Source organism: Pagrus major, chromosome 7 (assembly GCF_040436345.1).
Source record: "Pagrus major chromosome 7, Pma_NU_1.0".
Taxonomy (NCBI): Eukaryota; Metazoa; Chordata; class Actinopteri; order Spariformes; family Sparidae; genus Pagrus; species Pagrus major.
The window spans coordinates 7,518,561-7,530,476 of NC_133221.1; the positions used below are offsets into that span (position 1 = coordinate 7,518,561).

The 11,916-nt window shown below is 41.3% G+C and overlaps 1 protein-coding gene across 1 annotated transcript; it reads right to left on the minus strand.

The window, feature by feature from the left end:
- Positions 1 to 1,760: 1,760 nt before the first annotated feature.
- Positions 1,761 to 6,091, minus strand: scrt2 (scratch family zinc finger 2). Its single transcript, XM_073471023.1, has 2 exons — positions 5,932 to 6,091; positions 1,761 to 2,557 (listed from the first exon to the last, which is right to left on the minus strand). Exons 1-2 carry the CDS (start codon positions 6,089 to 6,091, stop codon positions 1,761 to 1,763), a joined length of 957 nt encoding a protein of 318 aa, XP_073327124.1.
- Between the last annotated feature and the right edge of the window lie 5,825 nt (positions 6,092 to 11,916).

Below are 11,916 nucleotides of genomic sequence, written 5' to 3' on the forward strand. Positions count from 1 at the left end.
AATATTTTAGTGTTTCGTTTACATTGATTCTTTTTATTGCCCTAAATTGACTGAAAACAGGACAGCTGTGATTGTTACACATGTCAATTGCTTTGTCAGTAAAGTTATTGCCACGAAAAACAAAAGTATTTCTGCATTCATTTGTTTTGGAAGTGTCCTAGCACTGGTACTGTACATTGTTCCTCTTTAAAAAAACTAAGTCCCACGGACTCTCTACAGTTTTCATGCATATAAACATTTTCTTTGAAGATCAGCAGCATCTTACAAGGTCAATGGATGTTCATTTTTTAAATTATAAACAATAAATAAATACATGATAATTAACAAATAAGCAAGTCTTCAATAAATACACAAAAATAAGGTAAATAAATAAATAAATAGGTCGATAAATAAAGTATTTACATGATAAATAGGTGGTATGCATCTAAACCGTGGGCGGAGCTTTGAGCGACATATAAAACAGACAAACAGAATAATTTGACTGTCACTTTGTAACTGAGGGTGTGTGAGTCCATACCTTCACTCTGAGGTAACACTGGTGGAGGGGGAGCACCTCAAACACTGGGTGAAGAGAAGATTGCTCTTTAAGACGGGACGATGCACCATAAAGGCAGCAGAGTTTATGCAAGCCACCATGGTGGAGGAAGAACAGCGAGTTTTCATTGCTATAGACGAGTCGACCGCACATGGCACTTATAACAATAGATCATTTGGTCTGGCTCCCAGTGTTTTTTCTCCAAGTCTGTACATCAGGGTGAGACTATGAATTTGATCAGACGGAGTGAGTGAAAACCTGTTCAACAGGCCTGCTAAACATTTTAAAATCACTGCTCTTGCAGAATTGAATTGAATGACCTATGGCCTTTAGCTTATTTAAATTACCTTTTTTTGAATACCCACAGTTACAAAGATGCTTTTGACCAACAAGGGATAATAAGCACAAAAAAATAAATTTAGAAAAATCAAATAGAAAAATAACATCCGTTGAATTGAAACATTGGTGTGGAAAAAAGGGTTTTGTCTTTTTACCTTTTAAAATGATCTCCCTTTTTTGCAAATACTGTCATAGTTCACATTTTCATAAAAAGTTCATGTTGGCAGTTGCAAAAGAATTCAATTCTTAGCAAATAAAAAGCAGCATAAAAATACAAGAGGTCATTTTGTCTCTAAAAAAACAAAAGAACACTGTTAGTCCTTTTTTATGTTTTTTTTTCTTTTTCTCATTACTATTTGCTATAAAATATCAGGAATCTAAATATTATTACTATTGATATCAATATCATTATAGTCATTGATAAAAATTCACATGCCAGGCCTCATATATAACCGTGTGTGTAAGTGTGTTGATGTGTGTGTGTGCACACGTGCGTACATTGATGTGTGTTTGTTTGTGTGTGTGCATACATGTCTGTGTGAGTGTTGTTAGTGTGTGTGTGAGTGTTGTTAGTGTGTGTGTTGACATATGCCCACTTCATACGAGCACATGTTGCTTAATTGTGTACAACTATCATCTACAGTCTCTATTTGGGGGAAGGTTGTTTGATTGTATGTTTCTGTGGACGATTAGCTACTGTGCAGGGAAAAAATCCAGCATCTTTTGAAATTGTCTTTGCCATAATCATTAGAGTTTCTTCACGTAATCTCAGTGAAAATATTGCTTTCTAAAAAAAGGGAAGAAAAAAGGCATGGAGGGCAGAGTGAACAGGGTTATTGGTTGTGAACCTACAACAGGGGTTCAAAATTTTGCTTCTTCCTTGTGGTTAGTTTTCTGATCCAGAGTCGTCTTCGTCTGCAGAGCCCTTGAAGCAAGCTGACTCATAGTGCTTGTTCAGGTAGGACTTGAGAGCGAAGGTCTTATTGCAGCGCTTGCATCTGTAGTGCTTGAAGGCAGAGTGTGTTTGCATGTGGGCGCGGAGGTTTGAACGGTCAGCAAAGGCTTTGCCACAGTGTGCGCAGGCAAAGGGCTTCTCCCCCGTGTGCGAGCGCATGTGGCCTTGAAGGAGCCACGGCCGGCTGAAGGCTTTGCTGCACACATCGCACTTGTGCTTGAGGTCGTGGGTGAGGATGTGCATGGCCAACGCCGGCATGGACACATATACTTTATTACAGGTGGGACACTTGCGGGCCATCTTGCTGTCCAGGCTGCGGTGCGTCTGCTTGTGTCTGCTAAGGTTGGAGGAGGTGGCGTACGTCTTGCCGCACTCGTTGCAGGTGTGACGAGGCGTGCCGGCTCCCCTCTCCTGACCCCCATTGGCACTGCTGCTTCTTGATCCTCCTCCATGACTCTCGGTGTCTCCCTTCCGCCTTGAGCGCCCGTCGGAGATGAAGAAGGCATCCATGGTGTAACCCTCGGCCAGGGCCTCCGATTCACCACTGTAGAAGCCGCTGGCTGTCATGCCAGACTGGGGGCTGTCGGGGTGCTTCAGGTCGGGGTCACAGTACTCCCCTCCACTGCTCACGGGGGTGTACAGGGGATCTGACACCGGCGACGCCAGCTTGTGCTCCATCTTCTTCTCCTCCTGGTATACAGATGGCGTGATGTAATCCTGGATGTAGCCTGAGTAAGAGACACACGCAAACACAGTTGGCCAGGGGTTGTGATGGATAAGGACACAGTGACATGCTGGTGATTACATGATTATCATCTTGGATGATTGCCCTTCGTAAAATGGTGAAAGAGTGAGTGGCAGCACAGAGCTAATTGCATTTTTTCCACAGCTCACAGGTTGTACGGACAATAGTGCAGTGATGCAGGAAAACAAGATGCATTTAGGAAGATTGCAATTTTACAGTGAGGATGAGCACTAGATAATAGCTCATCAAAGAAGTCTTCTGTGTAAGAAGATGCACATTAAAGCCCCTCTTAAATAAAGTAGTCTCATTGATTAGACTTCCTTTTCTTCATCCATGGTATGTCAGCCCCCTGTAGCTGCGGCCTGTCTCCTTAATGAATGCTCTGTGAGTCCTGGCATTGCGAGTCAAACAGACAGAATCATGTTTCAACTCTAAATCTTAACAAATACCACATTTCTACAGATTTATTTTTATTTTTGAAAGGGTTTTTATTTATTTTTTAACGTCTTCTGAAATCCACACCTCACAACAGGTTGCATCTCTGATTTTTGGTTTTAGACCAAATTAACTTCTTACATCCTGTTGAATTTTCATGATACTTCGTGAAGCAGGTTTACGCACAAAGCACCACAAGTGATTTAAATGTCCCGAACTGTACAGAGCATGATTTCAGAAAGATATATTTTTGTTGGCATCATTCATGTCTTTCCTTTCCCTCCAAAGCAGCCCTGTGCCAGAGGAGCTAAAAGGCTTGCTGGCAGCTCAATGCATCCAAACAGAACTCAATTTATTCTTATGCTGTGAATATCAGCAGCTTAATAAATACTAAATGCATTTTACCTCCAGGGTTGATATTCTATAGACTGAACACATGAGTACAAATATAAAATGTGGTGAAATTCCTTTCCTGAGAGAAATAGTGCATAACTGCAGAAAAAAAGCCATTCCTAAGCACTGTGTGCAGCAAGCAGTGGAAATTAGTTATTGACTGCTTTTTAATGAAATTCAAAGTTTAGAACTGATCAATAGTCTATCATATGTAAAATAGTGCAGCTGTTAGAACAGTGAGAGGATAGAAATAGTGCGAGGAACAGATCAAGTATCTGCGACACACAATAATAGTTTATTGAGCTCAGTGTGCTCCAGGCCTGATAAGACATGGCATCACACACATTGTTTGTGAAGAAGGGTCACCTGTCTACAGCAGCAAGCACGCTGAAGTGCCTTCAAGAAACAGGCCATTAAGAAATCAGTTGAAGTGCTCTCTTACTACAGCATCTCCAGTCCCAAGGGTTTCTGCTCATACAGCCTCTCTGTCAAAGACATGACCATGACACCCGGGGACAGGGAAACACCAGGATTGTGCACATGTTATGCTGCACCACATGGGTTCAACGTTTTAAACTACACAGGTGGTGTTTGTCCGAGAGAGAGCAACACTCTTTTAAAATTTAAAAAGAGCAAAAATGAAGTCTTTTTAAAACGCAATTAGTTTTTCAAATGCTGCAGCTTCAACAAGTCCCCTTTCTACATCCACCTATTTCACAACAATATGGCTTTTATTTTGCTGAGATTTATTTCCAAACATAACATACTGTATCAGTGTAAGCAGACCTGTTTGCTATGTTTCAATTACCCAAGGTCAGACATGGAGCTCATCATTCAGGACTCGTGCTGTATCAGCCTTTACAGCTCATAGACTCATTTCTCTAATGCAAAGTAAGCATGTAATTAATGGACCCTCTCAGCCAGCCCTCTTTGTTGTTCGACAGACACTCAAGTCAAATGTCTCCACAATGGGGGGAACGAAAATCTGCTGGCACGGCAGAAGTGCTGATGTTAGGTATTTCAGGCTCCACGCTAAAAATGTCTTTTATTTTGCTTCTTTTTCTTTTTTTGACTCGACATGGAAAGGACGATTCTTTTGTTAGAATTAAGCGCCTTTTGTCAACACCAATGTAGTGCCTTATTGTTCTTTTCTTCTTTTTAATATCATGCTTATTTTTCATGGTGTTGAACAATAGATTCAGGAACAATAGAGAGAGACAATAATTAAACATTAAGAATAATATCAAATCCTGCAGCAGGAAATCTAAATAAGCCTTTACAAGCTTTGAAATATACCCTGTAAATACAAAGAAAGCTCATGTTTTTATTTCTTGTTATTTAATATTTAGCAAACCATTATAGTTTATTAAACAGTCCAGACATTTTTGTTAAAGCTGCTAATCCTGATCCATCTGAAATTCACTGAGTGTTGTTATTGAATAACAGGTGGGCATCGTCACAACATTTAGCTGTGGACTGTAAAGCCTCTCTCACTGTGAAAATATCCTGACAAATCACAACAAAGACACACATATGGCCCTCTAAACGTGGCCACAAAATGGAAGCGGCGAGCTTTAAGCAGACCGTGAAAGTGAAGGTCGCCACTCAGCTCCGACTGGAGCTCACTGTGGCCGGACCGTGTGTTGACCACAGTGCAGCTATGTGCCTTTCTTCATGTTTACTGTACAACCTCCGTCACGTGATCAAGCCTCATTGCTGCCCCAAGCATTTTTGTCTCCTTTTTCTCCTTCCCTTTGCCATCCCTTCAGCCCAGCTCCCCACCTCCCTCCTGGCTGTACTGTACAGTGTGTTGATGTCTCTTGTGGCGACGATAGGCCTGCACGGCTGAAACTCTAACCCCTGCTAGTTTTCAAATGCCCGGAAGGAAGAGAAAGATGTAGTGGAGCGATGGGGGTGGGGAGACTGTGCATGCTCCATTTGGACGGGAAGAGGGGGGCAAGGGAGGATCGGACCGTGATGGGAACTCAAGGACAATAACAGCTAAGGACAAATGTATCATCCGATACTCATCTCTCATATTCATGATTTTTTTAGTCCACATGATGACCAGATATAGTCAGTCGATGTGTGTTCAGCCAACACTGGGTTGGTACAGTCATACAAATACGTAACGGGAGCTTCTCCTGATTATACACACGTTTTGTTCCCTATTTACATAAGCTAATCCGTGGCTGTGACCTGAATTGTGTCTGTCCTTCACTGGAGTCAAAAAACAAAAGTCTGGGAGCAGGGTGATGGGGGTGGGGTGCCTCTGTAGGGGATTATTTCGGATATTGATGCAAAAATCAGCTGGCTGAACGAAACATCTCACACTAATTTACACACTACGAGCATGTTATTGGCTGAGGCAAAATTAAATCTCTCCCGACAGAAAAACAAAAGAGGCTACCATCTGTGCGTGTGGAAATGTCAGACAAGCTGAAATCAGCACCGGAGTGGTCTACAAGCGAGAGTGCTCGCACATCTTTAACTGGAGCGGGGCAGAAGACTAGAGGCATGTTAACTCACCATTCTCACTGAGACGAACCCCAAGGCTGGTCACCGAGTCTGTGATGGAGCGTGCAAAAGTGAACGAGTCGTCCAGGTGGTGGTGATGATTGGAGTTTGCCACATTGGACGAAGAGAAATCATCAAGCTTGATCTTCTTCACCAAAAATGAGCGGGGCATGTTTCAATGGATAAAAACACAGAGCTGAGAAAAACGCATGAGCGAAAATAAAAGACCCTCTGAGGAAGCACACGAGCAGAGCCGGCTTGACGGTAATCCTTTTGGTTAATGTGAAGACAGCGGCCAAAAACATAAGATATGAAAGAAAATGGAAACCAGTGGAGAACAAGGCTGACGGCAATGCTGTGTGATACTCTCTGGCTCCCCCAGCTTCCCCCAGAAAAATAAAAAAATAAAAAATAAAAGCGATCCTGTTCAGCACTGGATAGCTCCTGTGATGCAGCAGGCTTAAGGGACCAGTGAGGAAGAGAAGAGATGGAGACAGACAGAGAGAGGAGGGAGAGAGAGAGACTGTCAGACTAGCTGAGATCAGCAATCACGCCAGCCTTTATATGGGGCACAGGCAGTGGAAGATCAGGTGGTGCTGCGAAATGGAGCTGCTTAGCTTTAATCCATCAAATGTCCCCGGGGACACACATCAAATTACTACTGAACCGTCTGTGCATTCGCACACAGACAGAGGAGAAAGAACACAGCCAGACCCCCACTGCCCCCACTGCTGCTCCCCCTTCTCCTCCCCTCCCCTCCCTCTTTCACCCCGCTTATGCTCCATGCTCGGAGGAGGAGTAAAAGAGGAGGGCAGACAATGGAGATGTGGATGAGAGCACACTCAGTGTCCTGTCCCCCATTGTTTTCAGATGAAGTGGCACAGTTTATGTTTGCCTTGTACAGGCGCTGCCTCCCTCATGTCATCTCCGTTACCTCAAACAGCCTCAGATCTTTGCGCCCCTTCGACACACTGCACTGTACTCACATGCTGAGAGCACACGTACAGTACAGCCGAGGTTATCTGAGCGTCTGGGAGTGCTGGACCTTTTTTTTTTTAAAGCTGCACTAGATTCCAGCACTGTTGACGAGCAGGCTACGGGGAAGTACTAGTGCTGCACTGCACAGCTCGTCTCTCTCCCTTCCCATTACCGCTGCACAGATGTGTGTCCTGCCATGCGTGGCAGTGAATTATCTGATTAATTAATTACATTTTTTTTGATTAGGGTGAAATCTAGAATTAGATCCATGCTTGCTAAATTGGCCAGATATTTTCTGTGTTGGTTTGTGGACTCATTAGATCATTCTATGGATTTTATGCTACATTATACATTGTTTTTCCATTAGAGCTCAACATTTACTCTTCTCTTATTAGATTAATGAAAGCTAAATATCTGTAATGAAAAAATAAATCTGGTTGTGGTTTCTGAAAGCAACAGTGGAACATTTTCAAGTAGAGTAGAAATGGTGCACCTGTTTGATTCACAATCAACAGGAAACACTTGTGTCACTTCACTTGTTTGATTAATTAATGTCTTATGGCATTAAGTCAACTAATTAATGACTGTTCAAGGAAAACTAACACTTCTGTTTCTGTTGTATCACACATAATATAAGTATAGCAGGTGCAGGCATCAGAAAATAGTGCACATCTGCGGGTTCATTCTTTTCTGCTTTATTTTGATTATTTTGGCCTTGTTGTTGGCTGTTGTATGTTTGAGCAGTAATGGTGGAGTTATCATGATATTATCCTATCATATTTTTCAAATATTTCTTTATTTTTTTTGTCAATAAAATGTCAGAAAATTGTGAAAAAGGCCCATTACAGTTTTTCAGAAACCATAGACCACATCTTAAAATTGCTCGTTTCCTGCGTCCAGCAGTTCAAAACCCCAAATTATTCAATTTAAAGTCAAATAAAACCGACAAAGATAAAGGTATTGGTGATTTAATTTTTCAGCTTTCCGCAAATCAATTAATAGATTAAAATGTATTAATTTGACATCATTTCATTTATTTCAACAGTGAAAAGTCAAATTATCTTTCTGTTCTGTACAGTAAGAAGTGCCGTTAGATAGGTTGATAATGGCTATTTTACATTTTTTCTGTTGCATCATCAAAAATCACATTCAGCCTTGCCAAAACATTTAAAGACCACTTGTAGATTCCCCTGGAAAAAAAGCACATTTTAAAAGGTTTAATATATTTAGATTTTCCATGTTGATCCTAAAATTGTGCTTGTATGTAGTTCAAACTGTTATAGATCTATCCAGACGTTTAGGGGTGCCCTCTCGCCTGGGTCTCTCTAAATCATCCCCACCACAAACAGTGACCCTGCAGCCTGCTCGCGGCCGGTTTCAAGAGGGGAAGGTGTTAAATCAGTGAGGTTAGGATTTATCACACGTATGTGATTGTACATTACAGCACAAGTTCACATTTCTGTCACCAAGCCAAGCTTATAGTGCAGAGGCAAGGACGAGTAAGGTCAGTGGAAGAATCATTGTCTATAACAATGAGCTGTGGTGTGGGGTTTTTTATTTTAGTTTTTGGGGTGAAGTATCTTTTTTATGAGTCACTCTTTGATGCAGTATTTTACACAAAGTAATAATTTCCAAGTCTTTAATTATCTAAATGCACCAGTATTATATATATTATATATATTTTACTGATCAAGCCTCGCATCATAAACATTCTCCTGGTGTTGATTTGTTTGGGTTGTTACAGAGATCGTGATTTGTTCATGAGAAAAAAACAAATCTTTGTTGCCGTTGAATTATTCTTCAGACTTTATTCCAGGGAGAAGAGAGGTTAAATAAACAATGAACCCTCTTTGACTCATATTGAGCTTTTTCCAGCAGCTTCTCAAACCTGATGCTTCCTGAACTACAGCTCATATCTGGCAGAAGCTCTCATTATTCTGCTCTTTGTACTGAGCAGTGGAGCACAAACAGTTTTCTTCTGTAAAAACATGGCACACTCGCATTAATATGCCAAGTTTGTGGAGTTTTGAGGAAACTGGGCAATAAATCAATTATTGGGCTGGAACTGGAACTTTTTTCGTTATATTTTCCCTTAAAAATGTATTAATTGTTTTTTCAATGAAGTTAATGATTTTATGTTAGTACGAAAAACACTCAAACTATTTTTAACCAAAATTAGCATGTGTATACCATTTATTACGTTATTTGCACCCTTTTTAAAGCCAAATTCTTCACTATAGCTGGGTCTAAAGTGTTTGCACGAACTCAACCATGCATCGGTAGTGTAAATAACATCTTTTCAAATCAGTTTGGGATCTTGTGGTTTCTTGAGCTATTTTTGTTTTATTTCAGTTATTTAGAAGAATGCTGCAACACTGTTTTGCTGTGACCACAAATGTTTTGTAGACTATGAAACATCACCTGACTTTCCATCAGCATGAGGATGAGGAGATAATAACTGGATTTTGTGGGTGAACTCATCCTTTTATGTCATCCAGCCAAAGCTGATAGTGGAGGAGGCCACCTGTAACTAATAAAGAGATCAAGCATCCAGCATGGTTACAGTAGTGTTAGATTAAAATGTTTATGCCTAGGTTCAGTTTCTTGCTTAACATTAACATAATCTGCAAATTAATAATTATTAAATTCTACACCAGCCCATCGCATATGAATGTAACTGATATATTAAAGAATGAGAGCAACAAGTGAGCTACAGGTTAGAGGTGAATCGAGTCAAACAAAAGGAAACACTGTGATTGAAACATCTCTCAGGTTACTTGCATCCTGCAGCATGCAACTCACTGCCAATGGTTTCCTCCTCTTCCACCTCCTCCTCCTCCTCCTCCTCATGCCTGAGCTGGGGTCCACTTATGGCCCCCAGACTCCCTCTGACATGTGGTCACTGCCTCAGGACGTTACCATAGCGACAGACCCCCTCGGGCTGGAGGAATGGTTTTTACGCTGCGGTGCTGCTGGTCAGATGGGAGGGGGTGGAGGCTGTGATACAGTCAGCCTCATTAACATCCTGTATGGCCCTCCAGGGTTATGGAGATGACCTGGCCGGCCGAATGAATGAACTCAATCTAGTTGATTTGTTCCTTCACACTGTTCCACAAGAGACACCACCGACAATTACCCCGTCACAGGAACATTTATTATCTCCATTTACAGATGTGAGGTCTGTTTAATCATTTAACTTCCAGCTAATTCAGACACTCGACATGAAAAAAAGAAGAATTACTAAACAGAAAATATGACTCTGATGCATTAAACCTGAAACTTAAGCGCCTCATACTTGGCACTGCTTATATAACGTCACTCTGAGCTTGTTGGGCTAGGTGAAGAGAAGCTAAGAGTCCATTAAGCATAGCCATCTATAATTCACCTCACTCTTGCTTACTGGGTCACTTCAATGAGGCTTTTCTGAGCTGCTGCAGCAGGAGGCTGTTGTGCTCTTTAGAAAAACTGCAGATGATTAAAAAGTTTAAAATAGAATATGAACACACATTAGATGCAACAAGTATTCATTTTTAAAAGAAAATCCTTGTTTAGTGTTTCCTTTAAAGACATTTTGTAGCAACATTCATGCATGCATTTTGCACCAAAATCCCCTTTTTTATCAAACATGGTCAAATATGGCTCAGTGAAGAAGGTCATGAAGCCAATATTTAACATTTTGCTGTGGATTCACAGTCCAACATGAAGTCTGAATGGGTCTTAACAGCTTCCCCAGCCGTACTGTATCTAATGCTGTTTGGCAGATAGTTCAGTGTATCACTCATGCCCTATTTGGCTTGTGTCTGCCTGTTGTCCTGTATGCATCTCGGAGCGTGTGTGCATTTGTTGTCCATGGGCAACTGTTCAGTAAATAGGGCAATTAAGTGTGAAAAGCAGAAAGGAGCTAGCATGTTCGTATCTCTTTGGTGGGGGAGATAATTTATGCTAATAACATCTCTACCGCTCAAGCTGCCCAAAAATGATAGCAGACCCTTTTGGCTTCAGAAGAATCTTTTCATCCTCTTGGAGGGGAAAAAAAGTGGTTTCTCAACACCTTGCAAATAAGACAGCTGTGTGGCAGTGAATGAATCTCTCTCTCCCTCTCTCTCTCCCTGCCTTTCATCTCCAGATGATAATCTTTTCTCCTTCACTGTCTTGTATGGTGCATGTTTGTTCTTCATTTAGCCTGTGGAATACTTGAAGCCTAGTTTCCCCTCCGTCTCCCCCCTGCTCTCTCTTGTAGCCTCACACCCTGCACACAATCTATCATCATTTTTCCTTCAAGAGCCGTCAGAGGAAGTCGCCACATGTGTGAATGTATTACTGTAAATAGTATCCTATGCATGAGTGATGCTTCTTAATAACACTTAAACTCGAGCTCAGTATGCTGTTCATGTGGCATAAATTCCTCTATCACACTGAGGGGCACAGAAGCATTGGGTGGCTGTGGAGAACAAGGGGCCATGATGGCAGTTCAATAAATAACCTCAGTGAAAGTGGGAGCAATAAACCATATGAAATCTCTACCAGCTACCCACTATCATGCTCAGCAAGGCGCTCTCATGTCAGCCACTAAGAACAAATGTGACAGCTTCCAAGGCTCAGATAATTTCTTTTGTGCACAGGCAAAAAAAAGCCTGATCAAAATGTGGGTTACAGTTTCAAACATTTGGTATTGAAGAAATTGTTTGATATTCTGAGAGAAGCTCTTTTTCCAAGAGTTTGTGAAGTTGCTGCTCTTGTGCCTTTACGTTAAATGAGAAGTAACCACCAGCAGCTGGTTAGCTTCGCACAAAGACTGGGAACAGGGAGACTCAGATAGCCTACCTCTTTAAAAAGGAAACAAAATCAGCCTACCAACACCTCTAAAGCGCAGTGATTAAGATGTAATAATGTGTTTGTTTGACTCATACAAAAACCTGTGTATAAAATTTGCAATGTGCCATTTTATGGTATCAAATGATTGGATTTAAATCCATCTTGTTGCTAAACCCTGCCCACATATTATGTGCTTTTCATTGT